Source organism: Castanea sativa, chromosome 7 (assembly GCF_040712315.1).
Source record: "Castanea sativa cultivar Marrone di Chiusa Pesio chromosome 7, ASM4071231v1".
Classification (NCBI taxonomy): domain Eukaryota; kingdom Viridiplantae; phylum Streptophyta; class Magnoliopsida; order Fagales; family Fagaceae; genus Castanea; species Castanea sativa.
In genome coordinates, this window is record NC_134019.1 from 2,243,235 (window position 1) to 2,257,865 (window position 14,631).

Consider the following 14,631-nt stretch of genomic DNA (forward strand, 5'->3'; position numbering starts at 1 on the left):
GAACTTATTGTTGAAAATTAAAAACACTGTAACAAAATAATTTTTAAATGTATAAATAGTGCTGCAAGACCCATTTTTAATAAAAAATTATTAAAAAAGTACATGAACAGTACGTACACGATACACGCTGCACGCACACTGCACACCTGTCCCCACAGCAGAGAAAAAAAGAAAAAAAAAAAAAACCAAAACGTGCACGCAGCTGCAAAAAAGCTGAATTCAAACGTCTTCTAAAATGTTTAACTTATTGCTACAGTATAACTGTGCACTTTTTATTAAATTCAAATATTATTTTTTATTCCAACCCTCGTTAAAATAATATTTATTTCTTTCTCCTTTTTATTCCTCTGCCGTTTCAGTCATTCTCTCTTTCTCAATAACAGAAACTCTCAGACTCTCACCGTCCACTCCTCAAACCCATCTTTCTATTTGTTTTATTCCTCTGCCGTTTCACCATCGCCGACCCGATTCATCGTCCTTCTCACCCATCTTCCAAGTCCTGCTCCGTTCATCCATCATCCTCACCGAAGCTCTCTTCTCAATAATCCATCGCCGACCCACGCAAGCCACGCCCCGTCGCCGAGCTGTTACCGACCCAAGCCACATCGCTGATCTTTCTCCACTCTACAGGTACTTTCTCTCAGCTTTACCCTTTTTCTCAATTTGCATTTGTGTGTGTTTGTTTATGTTGTTGTTGATTTAAAGGCTCTTTTCAAGGCCTTTATTCCTATTCCCCTTCCTAATTGTTCATTCAACCTGAGCATTCCATTCAAATTGCTCTTTGTCAAATGACATTTTTTTTTTTTTTTGTTGGTGTGGTTTACTCATCTCTTGTACTTCTCATTTCATCACATCTCTGATCTTTCCAATTCTCTCCTCATAGATCTTGATGGCGGCTTTCCCGTCCAATGAGGGAGACTCCTTTTCTTCTTCCACTAACAAGTGGGACTATGATGTCTTCTTGAGTTTTAGTGGTGAAGATACTCGCAATGGTTTTACTGGCCATTTATATCAGGCCTTGTGTGACAAAGGTTTCAACACCTTCATTGATAATGAAGGTCTCCAAAGAGGCGAAGAAATTTCAGCGAAACTTATCAAAGCCATTAAATCATCAATGATTTTAGTTATCATATTCTCTCAAAATTATGCATTTTCCACTTGGTGCCTCGAAGAACTTACCGAGATTCTTGAGTGTGAGAAAAATGGACAAAGAGTTTTACCAGTTTTTTACAAGGTGGATCCATCTGAAGTACGCAAGCAGAAAGGTAGTTTTGGATTAGCAATAACTACACATGAAAAAAAATTCAAGAATAACATAGAGAAAGTGCCGAGGTGGAGGGCAGCTCTAAGGGAAGCAGCTAGTTTGTCTGGATGGCATTATAAGGATTGGTATGTATCTAATCACTAATCTTGTGTCTTTTAATAGCTTTCAAACCTCCTATGGTTTTGTTATGACCACTAAATACCAAATTGCGATAATATTTTATTACGATAATATTTGCTACTACTATCTATTAAAGGCCAACATAAATAGAAGGTTTATTTTTATATTTTTACTTGATTGGTAAATTACAAACACATCTAATGTGCTCTCATCCGATGATTTTACCTTTCACCCACACTTGTGAGAGAAGGAAGTGTGATTTAAATCAAGGTTCATCAACTTAATAATTTGCAAATTTTCTTAGTCATTTCATTTTCAGAGTATTATAAATGGGCTAGTGGCGTAGGATGAAGGGGGAGGCAAGAGGCATGAGGTGAAGAACAAGAACAAGGGGTAGTGACATGTTAGTAGGAGAGAGAGAGAGAGAGAGAGAGAGAGAGAGAGAACGAGGACTCAAAAGAAGAAAAAAAAAAGCACATTTTAGTTTCAAATTAATTATCGTCTTAAATCTATGACTATGAGTTACATGCACGTTTACTTAATTTAAAAAATGTGTCACTTGTAAGTCACACATCTAATCATCTTGAATTTAGTTCATTTTTGTATTTATATTTCCAACTAGTCTAATTATGTTTCCTATGCTCTACAACTGGCAGTTTTCCTGAATATCAGCTTATCTTAGAAATAATTAGAGTGGTATCAAGTACCAAATTAAATCACACAAAGTTATTTGTTGCTCAATACCCAATTGGAGTAGATTCTCGTGCAAAATTCATAGAAAATCTTTTAGATATTAAGTCAAATGATGTTCGCGTGGTTGGAATTCATGGCCTTGGAGGAATAGGAAAGACTACAATTGCAAAAGCTGTTTATAATAGAGTTGCTGATCTATTTGAAGGAAGTAGCTTCCTAATGAATGTCAGACAAAATTCAAGAAAAGATTGTAGCATAATCGAACTACAAGGGCAACTTCTTTCTGAGATCTTAGGGAGCAAAGAATTGAAGGTGCACAATACATCCAGAGGAATCAATGTGATCAAAGAAAGACTTTCGTGTAAAAAGATTCTTTTGATTCTTGATGATGTGGATAAATTGGGCCAAGTAGAAAATTTTCTTGGAAAATGCGATTGGCTTGCTAATGGAAGTAGAGTTATCATAACCACAAGAGACAGACATGTGCTAACCACTCTTGAAATTGATCCTTTAATCTACGAGGTTGTGCAATTGGATCGACATGAAGCTCTTCAACTCTTTAGTAAGTGTGCCTTCAAAAAAGACAAACCTGAGGCAGATTATTTACAACTTACAAATCAATTCATAAGTTATGCCAATGGCCTTCCATTAGCTCTACAAATTATAGGTTCTGATTTACGTGGAAGAAGCATTCGCCAATGGGAAAGTGAATTAGAAAAGTATAAGGATATTCCAAACAAAAAAATTCAAAATATACTAAAAGTAAGTTTTGAAGGATTGGACAAAAATGAACAGGATATTTTCCTTGATATTGCATGTTTCTTCCAAGGATTGTCCAAAAATTACGTTGTGGATATCTTAGCTGCCTGCAATTTATATCCAGATTCTGGTATTCCAAATCTTATTGATAAGTGTCTCATAAGGGTTGAATTTGACAAGTTATGGATGCATGACTTGATACAACAAATGGGTAGAGAAATTGTTCAACAAGAATCAAATGTGCTTGGAAAGCGTACAAGGCTATGGTGTTATGATGATGCTTTAGAAGTTCTTAAAGAAAATACGGTATAACTTCTTTTTCTTCACTTCTTTTTTAAGCAAAAAAAAAAAAAAATCAATTATTTTTTTTCTTTTTAATGTTTAGAAAAATATAAGTTTATCATTAACCTATTTTGTTTAAAATTTCAAATTGTTATGATGTTGACAATTTCTATTGTGCAATGTGTTCCACCCAATGCTCTATCCAAACAGGGTTCAGATGAAATTCGAGGCATAATGTTGTGCTCCCATAAACCAACAACAGTGACATTGGCAGCTAACACTTTCAAAAGGATGAGAAATCTCAAATTTGTTATAGTTCATAATGTGCACATTCGTAAAGAACTTAAATATCTCCCCAATGGATTAAGGTTGCTTCAATTGCCTAATTATCCTTTTCCCTTACCATCCAATTTTTGTCCTCAAAAACTTGTTACACTCGAGATGCCAGGTAGTTGCATTCGGTTAGAGACGTTATTTAAGCAGGTATGGTTTTCTTTAAAAATTAAGTTCAAAATTTTTTAATTTTAAAGTTTGTTGAACATAATTTTTTTTTTTTTTTTCTATAGGAGTTTCAATTCCAGAATTTGAAAAGTATCAACCTTCGTGGATGTGAGTCTATTGAAAATTTACCTAATTTGTGCGCTCCAAACTTAGAGTACTTAGACCTTAAATCTTGCAAAAATTTAGTTGAGTGTCCTGAGTCCATTGGATTTCTTCATAAGCTTCAAGAATTGTATCTTAGTGGATGTGAAAAACTTCAAAATTTTCCAAGCCATCTCATGTGGAAATCTCTCCGCTATATAGATGTTTCATTCTTCTCAAGTGTTGATTTTTTTTCTCTCTTTCGCGACAATCATCTCAGCTTTGAAGGTTTATATAGCTATTGCTGTAAAAATATTGTGGATCTTGAAGATTTCATCTATAAATTACCACCGCCTGAGATATTATGTATATATACTGCCAAATCGAGACCCTGGTGTGATCCATGTCCGATGCGAAAGTCATATGCGTTTCTAGATCTAAGCAATGTTCAAAATCTAGATCTGAGTAATGTTGGAAATCTAATTGAATTAGATTTATTGATGAAGACTGATTACTTTCCTATATTGGAAGGTCTATATTTGAATGAAATCAATATTATTACCATCCCGGAAAGCATCACTAAGTTTACTAGATTAGACACACTCGGAATAAAATGTTGTAAGTATCTTCGGAAAATTCCAAGGCTTCCACGATCTATAAGAAGAGTGCAAATACTAAACTCCCATTCGCTACATCCACAATCATCAAACAGATTGTTCAGTCAGGTGTTTCTCTCTCTCTTTCATTCAATGTTATATAGCAACACTCTTTTTACCTTCTCAAAAATACATTACTAAATTTGTTTGAATTTGATTATTGCAAACAGTTTGGAGCATTATGGCAACCACGACAAAATCCATCTGATTTAAATGATTATGGACTTGTACTACCTGGATCAGAGATTCCAAAATGGTTCAATCATCAAAGTGATGGAAATTCCATTTCATTCTGGGTCGGTCGTGATTGTGATTATCATAAATTTGTTTACTGCGTTGTTTTGGGACTGAATCAACGGACTGTAAAAGTCTCCTTGAAATTTAATGGGATAAATTCGACTTATTATTGGTTTCCGTTAGGAATCACTGGTTTGCTGGATTTGACTAGTAATCATGTATTTTTTTTTATATTGCCTTCTTGCTTAGGGCACTTAAATCTATTAGAGCGGAATCGTGTGGAGGTTAAATTTGAATGTGACTTTTATTACTTTGGAGGTGATTCTCATATCCTAAGGTGTGGGGTCCATGCTGAATGCATCTGTCCTTTTGTTCAACATCTCTCCACCGACGCTCTCCCACCTACTTCAATACCTGCCTTCCCCATTTGTTCTATTTCAAACACAGTCACACCTTCCCCCCACCTCTTAAACTCTTGTTTGGAGCTTTCACATTCGAATTCAACAGAAACAACATATAATGATTTTGATTCTCCTCTAGAGGGCTCTCGTGATGATGGATGTGATTCGAGTTTGTCACTGTGCACTTCTCCCATGGGAAGAAATTATCCGCCTCCTCAGCCTCAGGTTACTAGCCACATTTCTTTGCCAAAACTACGCATGGGTCTGCCAATTATGGGAATTGGCTCAAATTTTAGTGAGGCATTTCATTGGGGTTCTTCTCCAACGGCCCATAACTTTGTCAGTGATGATGACTTCAATTGGTATTCTCCATCGAAGAAAAGGAGAAAATCTTGATCGAACTTGGAAGAAGAAATATGCCTCCATTTCTTTAGCATTTGATGCCAAGGTACGTCTCTTTTTTTTTAGTTGCATTGTTTCATTTCCATCTTTGGATGCTCATTCATTGGATTGGGTACCAACATAATTTGAATAGAAACTAACCCAAAGAAAATGCTGAATAGATGAAAGATATTATGAAAAACCTATCTCAAATTTTAGACAAATTATGAAAACAAGCAGTTACGTGTTTATCGCATAATCTCTCTCTCTCTGATAATGAAGCTACTCATACTTGATTTATTGAAATTTTGAGTTTTATTCCATTTCTCCATTGTTAGCATAATATGCGAGCGAATATTAGGATTTTTGTTTATTAGTCTGTTACTAGCCAGCACCAATTCTTAAAATTCAAACTTCAGTAGGCATGACCTTATATGCTCATGCCATCCTTAATTTCATAGAGCAGGAGGTTTTGAAATGGATTTGACTTTGCCAATAGTCGTAGTTTCAAGGTCCTTTGAACACACCATTACATTTTAAATGCTTTCTTTTTAAAATTGTTGCTGATAGTATATATTGTCTCAAATTTCATAATCTTGTCAAAATGTTGGGAATTATATGTGGATTTCTGATATTAGCTTGTTTGGTTGATCCATTATTGGATTTAGCACTTCTGAAATGAATTAGGGAGGTCTTTAATCTAGTGGCAATAACAATTTATATTGTTAAGACTTTTTCATTATAACGTTTTGGGTGATGCTCTTTGGTTTTTTCTCCTCACTTGGGCATGCTATTTTATAGCTTTAACTATGAGTGAAATGTGTCTTTGTTATTGATTGTTGGACTCTGAAGTGATGATTGAAAAACTGAATGTGTAGAACCGAGCTAAGTTGCTGTGTGACATCCTACTAACAAGGTTTCGTTCTTTCACATCAAGTTGTTCTTCGACCTATGTAATAGTGGAATATTTTCTAGCTTGCAAAAGTATACCAATATTTTTTCTCATAAATTAATGCAACTCATTATGTTATAAAATTCAATTGGATTTGATTGGTGTCTTTGGAAGTGGATTTAATCGTTTTCTTTATTAAAGTTCATAGCATTTCATAAAAATTGATAACATGCTTAAGAAAAGAAATGAATCAATTGATAATGTATTGAAACCTAAAATTGACCCTGTGATTTCAATATTTTCTGACAATATTAAGGAGTAAAGAATTTGATCATGCATATCATGGAATTATCAGATCTGTTAGGTCTAACCCAGACATTATTGCAGGAACTGGAAAAAAAGATTTTTGCTTTTGGGTGAGAGCTTTCCAATTAACCAATTTGTTGAGTCAACGCTCCAATTGAAGAATGGCCTAGTTACTAATGTCTTTGAATCTGGAATCAGGGCACTCCTTTTGGTAGTTTCTTGTGTTGTAAGTCATGTGATTATTCATTTTCGCTTTGTTATTGATGCATGTCTGTTTAATTTAATGTGCAGTTGAAATGTCAATTGTTGGTGCCTTCTTTTTTTTTTTTTTTTTTTTTGTGCTGTTGAATTTTTATAGGTTTAAACGGCCATGTTTTACCCCCCTATTTAGATATTTTTTATCTATATCGTCCAACATTGAAATTAACCTCATGCAAAATGCACCATTAACCTCATGCAAAATCCCAACCAAAGAACATCCTTCTTTCAATGCAATCCTGCATCTAACTACTAAGCAGTTGCATTTGGTTCTGGATGGATGTCATGACAATATAAATTGCTCAATTATGTACTGGTGTTTGAAGTAGAGAATAGGGAAATATCTTTCAATCCAAATTTGTTGTTAAAGTCACATTGGGATGTTTTGGTTTGAACCTTTCAAGTCTATGGAGTATTTATTTTTAATGTGCTGGAATGATACTGCATTAGGTTATTTGCTCATTTACATCTTGCTGGCGAAAATTTAAGCTACTTTAATTCACAAATGCCTTTGGTTGGGATTTGTAGAAGAAAATAATTCATACTTATTGGTCGAAGAGTTTTTTCCAATATAATATAAAATAAAAGGCTTTTATTTGTTTGTTTATTTTTATATTAATTGCACATTCTTGAATTAATTAGGATGACAGGGCCACAACTTCATCATTGTTGGAATAATAGTTGTAGCTGCTGGTGAAACTACTTCATCCTTATAAGTTTTGTTATTTTTGCGCCCAAAAATGATCACTCTGTTCTGGTATTTGGTATTAATGGACTCCACACTTGATGCAACTGGGTATAGATGTAAGTCTTGTCTTTGGTATTTGACACCCTTATTTTGTAGACATTAGAATGATCTCAATGCCCAAGAAAAGGTTTTATAGTTATCTTTAACTATGAGCAGGTCTTCTATCCCTTTGAAGATTAAAGCTCTATACACATTTCAGTTCTTACCCACTGGCATATCTTATGTAAATAAATTAATAGGATTACCTCCAATTGCAGTTTGAACATAGTAATTTTCGACTGTTCTGTGGGCTGTGGCACCTTCTTGCTAATTTCACTTTGAGTTAAATGTTGAAAAGAATATTTTGAAATTACAAATTAGTATCACCTTGAATTCACCCTCTTATAGGAATACCTTGCCGTAGAGAAAAGAGTAAACAATGTTCATGAGCTAATGGTTATGATTTTATATCTGGTACAAAAGATATACTTATATACATGCCTTTTACTGTCCTATACATTAAAGTGTTAAGGAGAAGAGATCACTTATGTTGTATCCCTTTTTGTTAATTTTGCACTTATTGTAACCAACGAGTATGGTAAAATCAAGTACATACGAGGATAATTTTACATGTTAATGTTCCCTCCACATTGAACATTCCCATTCATTTACTTGATCAGTCCAAGCAATTCCATGTTATTTGGACTATGATTTGTCAGTTAAGTTCCTTTAAAAAAAATTATTTATGCTATTTACAATCAACTTTCCTTTAAATGCCACTTCAAAATTTCTTAGCTAGAACTAGGCCATGGTTGCACAACTGCACAGCATAAGCACCAGTTTCTAGCGGGAAGAGTGGAAGACTTTCCATGCAAGGATGTGGTTTCTCTGTCAAGTTTGATTTTTCCCTGAATCTGCTCAACCATTTCTAGAATTTTTACTCAAGGGGTTTTCACCATGTGTTGCAGCCCATGATGAATCTATGCAAGCACTGTCCACTGTGATACAGAGATTCAGCTAATAGTTTTGAAATTTTCACTTTCTTGAGCTCTTGCAGTACCAGTAAAACCTTACATCTAAATTACTCTTTTGTTTAAGCAATAAAATTTCTGTTCAGATGACTTTTGCTACCTGCAGTTAAACTTTTGAACTTGTTTAATACAGTTAGAACTTTTGAACTTTTGACTTTTGCTATCTGCAGTTAAACGTTTGAACTTGTTATTACAATTATCTGTCATATGTAAATTCCAATCTTAGCCTACTTATACATATAAAGCCTGTTTTCAAATACGCGAAAGTAAATATTCTATGACTTATATAAGGTACATATATTGGGTAAAAATGGAAATATTGACCATTATTGCCGCGTGAAGGGTGTCTATGTTTTCTTGGTTCTTGACATTGCTTTTCCTACATCCAGGCTAAGGTCATGGCTGGTGATAATGTAGCGAGGTAATTGCTTCAAAAGATGACACAATGAGCATGCAACACGTATCTTGACATTTAGGAAAGGTATAAGTGAAGTCATGGTTGAAATTTTAACCTTAGATTATAGCATCATTAAGGTCTTCCCTAATTGTGTCTTTGACAGTTTACTTAATTATTAGCTTAATTGATTTCAAACACACACATACATACCTAGTTCATTTTTCCTTTTTCTACCTGAGATAGAGATCCTACTTTAGCATAATCTAAGTGTATGTGTGTAGCCCCTCCCCCCGTGCCATCGCACAAGAACTTGTACTTATAGGGTGACCATAATACTAAGGGTGCGTAGTGGTATAAATACCTAGTTCATTTTATTAACAATATGTGGTAGAACACACAAACAGAATAATGTTTGTGTTGTGTCGTATTTTCCCATGATCTGCCCATGTTAGTGTGTTTTCAGTGTCATAACCTTGGCCCTTCTTGTTCATGCTTCAGAAATTCAAAGTTGAAAAATATGGTTTGGATATATTAGGTAAAAAAAATAGTGTGTATTAAGTTGGTTTTAAGTTTTCACATAGTCAATGACTAGGGCATTTTAGATATAATATATTTTTTAAGTGTTCTTGTATGGTTTTACACATTATAATTTTATTGATTCCATCTAATTCTTTTTCTTGCTTTAACAAAATTTTGGTGGGTCTATGGTGTGATTAATGATCCTTACGGTGAATTTTTCATTGCAAAGATCTAATCTTTTCAGAAGGTATATATGTTTCCTACATTTATAATAATTATGAGTTCTTCAAATCTGTTTTTAGATGCTTACAATACATTAATGTTTTATAGGAGAGCCTTACTCAGGATTATGATTCCAAGTATTGAAGGCAAATGTACATCCTCAAGGATAGGACTCCTAGCTTCCGTACAAGTATTGCTGGAACAAGTTGGAGAACTGAAGAAATCCTGGATGACATGACAAAATGTAGCCACGGTGTTCAGGTTTGGTTATCATTATGCACTCACAATATAGACTACTAGTTTTATTTAAAGAAAAATAATAATAAAAAAGAACCTTGCAGTCTTCTACAATTCTGTCTTTGATTGGATTCTTACTTGAAGATAACCGTATAAGAATATTCAAAATTAATAAGCTTTGGCTTGACAAATAATTACCTTGAATATATATAAAAGGTGCTAATGATTTTGAAATTAGTGAGCTCTTAATCATATCTAACCTGCTAAAAGTATCTTATCATGCTAGTGAAGATCATAATTCTAATGTTAATATGAATTCATTTAGTTTTTACGTTACTTTTATGTCCAAAATTTGTCATAAAGTTTAAGATACCGAGTGCACCAACATTTTCCTATAATATATTAATACATACTCTCAAGATCTTGAACACAATTAGCACATAATGCATAACAAACTTAAGACTGCAAAATGCGTAGAAGAGGGATGCTAAATAGGTTTCTTTTTCCTCTAGCAAAATGGAATTATGTAGGATTTGAATGTATGAATTCTATGAAAAAGTTGTATATACACAGTTCTTTTAGACAAATAAGCTGCGTATTGTCAAATATTATGGTGTCTTTGTGTGTTGGGACTTGGGAGGGACTAATTCTTTATGTATATCTTTTTTTTTGAAACAGATTATCCAGTGCCATGGTTCTTTTTCCTAAATTATTAAAGGTTAGTACTATTTTTTATCAGCAAAGCTCAAGTGAAACTCTTGTATTATTTTGAATTAACTAGTAAGATGATTGAAGAATATTATGCATTTATAACTACTTATCCTCATGTTTGGCCCCTGAAAATTTGCAAAGAGCACATATCAAAGTTAAGGAGTTGTAGTGTAAAAGAAATCATACTGTACATTTTCTTTGTATTCAAGCCATTTAAAGACGTTAATTTATTTCATGATATTACTATAAACTACTGATATCTTTGACTGGAGATGTCAGTTTATCAAAATCTGTAATTTTAATTTGAAAATGGAAGTAATCCAATAATCATGAAGCACCAATAGTAAAGATTGTTGTTGAAAAAGAGGAAGACAATTAATTGTTATGATGATATTAAGAACTTGATTTCCAATTTTCTTTGGTTATCTTTGGGGTTTATTCTTAATAGTTAGATTTTTCAAATGCAGAAGGTGGAAAAGCTGAAATTGATGTGCCTACAGTTTGTAGCAGCAACTTAGTGATTGATATCATTTATCCTTGAGATTCTCAAGCTAGAAGAATTGTTGGATGGTTTAGTTGGGAATTTAAAAACTCCATCAAGGGCAGTTAATTTGCTCCCAAAAGATGTAAGATCCTATTTCTATTTTGTAAGGGAAGTGACACATAGGCATCATAGTTTCTCTATTTGTATGTGATTCCTTTGTGTATGTGTGTCTCTCTTGCTCATTCACAGTTTTTGTGGCAAATTCAGGAGGGAATTTAATGTTGAACTTGAGAGCAACATTAAAAATGGAAACAGTGGCATCTTTGGGATTGGGGCTTCTCCTAATAGGGATTTCAAAATTTCCGAGGATGAAACAAACATAATTTTTGGGGGATTGGTAGGGTTCTTTGGGTTGGTGTCGGATAATTTATTGAAATTTGATCTCAATTTTAGCATTAATTCACTACTTTTGGTCTGGTTCTTTGGAATCAAGTGTGAATTAACCAAACAATGAAATTTGTGATAAATAGGATTTTAAATCATGGGAGTTTAAATTCCTTCATTTGTTAATTTCCATGTAAATAGCAAAGTTTCATCCAAAAGCAAAATATCTATTTCTATTCCATGTAAATTAATCAAGTATGCTTTTGATTTGTGTCAAAAGAAATTCTTGAACCTGATTTGAGGGGTGAAGACCCAACTACAAATGATAAAAGCCCAGGTCAAGAGCCATTAAGCACCCTGGAGAATAGTATGTGCCACAATGCACTGAACATCTAGTTAGGAGCCATTATCTATTTCTTCTATAAATAATACTACAAGTACTTTGGTTTTGTTAGCTAAGGACTTTTTGAATTTTAGGGGAGAAGGGCATAAAATTAGATAGGTGGCATGAGCTGCTTCTTTTTGTAGTTTTTTATTTTCCCATCTCTGCATAGTGCATATTTTGAGTGAAAAGTACGAGAAATAGCAACTGGTTATGTGAGATTCATTTTGTGACATGTTCATCATTTGAGTGTTTATATAAGTTTTTTCTCTGACTCAATGTTTAATTGGTATCTATATTATTGGGGTGAATTTCTGGGGAGAAAATACTTTCCTTAAAAAATGAACCTGCGATACCAAGTCTCAATGGTGGTTTTGTTTATGTTTCAGTGTGGTGAAAGCATGAGATTCAAAATCAATCTGTACAGTGGCTCAGTGCCTAGAGTTTCATAACGTTTTTTCCCCTCATTTTCTATATTGTGTTGTCTTGATAAGGAGTGTGCAGCAGTTCGACCTGAGCAAAGTACAAGTCAATTTGTTTCAAGCAACAGTGCCAACACAGAAAATTTAAGCAGCACAAGTAGGCCAAGGTTGATTGAAAGTGAGGACAGGCTTCCTGGAACTGTGCTGCTTGCAAGGGCTAGGCTTCTGGAGAGGTTGAGAGGGGTGCCTCTTTCTGCAAACAGGTCAGTGATTAATGTGAAATGCAATTTGGATTTTCCAAGGGTGAGTCTGGACATTACATGAAAATTATTATCTATTTTACGTCATCAATAATATGTTTATGCCAAATTGTCATGATACATCTGCGCAACACCAAGATTGACTGCCACCAATGCTTTTGATGGTGAAGTTATGAAAGTATTGAATCGATCAATCTGATACCATATTTTCAGGTCTGATGATGGATCCATTTTTCTTCTCTGACTCCACTTTTAGATGGACCTTATGTGTGAAAACTGGGTTATAGTGACCCCTTTAATTCTTATGGGATGGCCAGAAAAATCTTCAACTTTCTTGCAATAAATTATCCTCTTCATGATGTCTGTATTTTAATTTAAATTTCTTATGACAAAAGTATTTATGACTGGAGGAATTGCATAGTGTGTGTATGTTGGATTGTATTGACTGCCCTATACTGTTAAGGGATGTTTAGCATATCACAAAACTAGGCCAACCAGGAACAACTTAACTGGTTTTAATTTTTTTAGTTCAAAGAACTAGTTCAAAATGGGATGCAATATGTTCCTTTAGAAAACTAGTTTTAACTTTGGTTCTTTCAAACATACATTCTCTCCAAAATCAAGTTCTGAAAATTTTGATGTTTTCATATGCATATTCTCACCATAATCTAGTTTTAAATTAGGAAATTTTGCATACCTATTAAGTAAAACTGGTTTTGATATGATTCTAGACAGACTCGAAATAAAATAAACTAGTTCAGTTTTTTTTTTGGTTCTGCTTGTATTAGAACTGAACTAGTTCCATTGTTTGCCAAATGTCCCTTATTGTCTGAATTGGGTAGGTGGTTTGATGGGATGATCGAAGGGGAAGCTCCATTTGATCATGCCTGTTGGATTTGTGACAGACAATTAAGGTTGTGGCACATCATTTGAAAGGGTTTATCACTTTTTTCTTTTAATTAGATATGATTTTTTTTTTTATGTGAGATTGATGTGACTTGGTGACAACTGTCCTAATCCATGGAATTCCCTTTGGAATCCCCAGAGATCCGCACTTGAGCTCTTTTGTCATGATTACCGATTCTGTCTTTATGAAATTTTAAATTGAAATCAAAGTGCAATTAGGCATCATTTGTGATCCTAACTTTGGAGACCCACTAGAATTTGGCTTTGGTTTCCCCGTTGGAGGAATTGAACTTGGTTTTGTAATTGCGATGGCTAATTATACTGGTTCTCACCACGGGTTCTATTATGAAGCTCAGTAAACATGTTGCACACTTACCAGGGAGAGTAGTATATTCCTTCAATCTCATTTTATGACTTAATATTAATAGGGCAGCAATTCTGGCAGTTGGGGCAAGACACTATAATTTATTGTGACAAAATTCTCCTAATATATTTTATAACTTCTAACAAGTGCTGAATTCTATGCTATGTATTCATCAAACGTGCAACAATATCCATTATTGGAATTTAAAATATTCACAAATTATTGGTGAATATCTCTTGTTCCACCAATGTCTTTGAAATGGTTGGTCTTATTTTAATGGATGGCTTCTTCAATCATTGTGTTTCTCATTCAATTTTGATTTTTTTCAAATTTTTCTTGGGCTTCTGTTATCTTTTTTATTTTTTTCAGTATCTTGAACCAGTATTTCCATATCTTATTTGTCATTTGCTGTGAATTTCTGCTGCTGATACTAACTGACATCATCCTCACTACTGCTGCTGCTGCTTGTGCTCCTATAGATATTGTTTGTCACAACCTGCACATGGTATTATGGTCTAGACTAGTTGTCAAAATATTCTGAATGCAAAGATCTTTCTTCCCTTGTCCTTGAATCAAAATAATAGTCTCCTGTTTGGTTTTGCTTTTTAATTTAGGGGATGTGGGAGACCTTTGTCAGACTGCCCTGAATTAACGCTTGAAGATGACCTAAGAGAGCTTGTTGATGATCGAGACTTGGGTACTCAAGCATCAGCAGGTCAGTCAGCTGGACGCTCAAGCATTACTGGCCTGACCT

General features: G+C 34.1%; 1 protein-coding gene and 1 long non-coding RNA gene across 2 annotated transcripts; both read left to right on the forward strand.

Annotated features, from left to right (window-relative positions):
• The first annotated feature begins 349 nt into the window (after window positions 1-349).
• On the forward strand, window positions 350-12,529 carry LOC142643475 (TMV resistance protein N-like). Its single transcript, XM_075818134.1, has 11 exons — window positions 350-630; window positions 884-1,389; window positions 2,041-3,142; window positions 3,329-3,601; window positions 3,685-4,425; window positions 4,527-5,442; window positions 6,655-6,799; window positions 9,836-9,988; window positions 10,643-10,682; window positions 11,143-11,301; window positions 12,420-12,529. Exons 2-6 carry the CDS (start codon window positions 890-892, stop codon window positions 5,388-5,390), a joined length of 3,480 nt encoding a protein of 1,159 aa, XP_075674249.1. The 5' UTR covers window positions 350-630; window positions 884-889; the 3' UTR covers window positions 5,391-5,442; window positions 6,655-6,799; window positions 9,836-9,988; window positions 10,643-10,682; window positions 11,143-11,301; window positions 12,420-12,529.
• LOC142643478 (uncharacterized) lies at window positions 12,526-14,631 on the forward strand. Its single transcript, XR_012845874.1, has 3 exons — window positions 12,526-12,610; window positions 13,450-14,382; window positions 14,492-14,631. It is a non-coding gene; the product is annotated as an uncharacterized LOC142643478 (long non-coding RNA).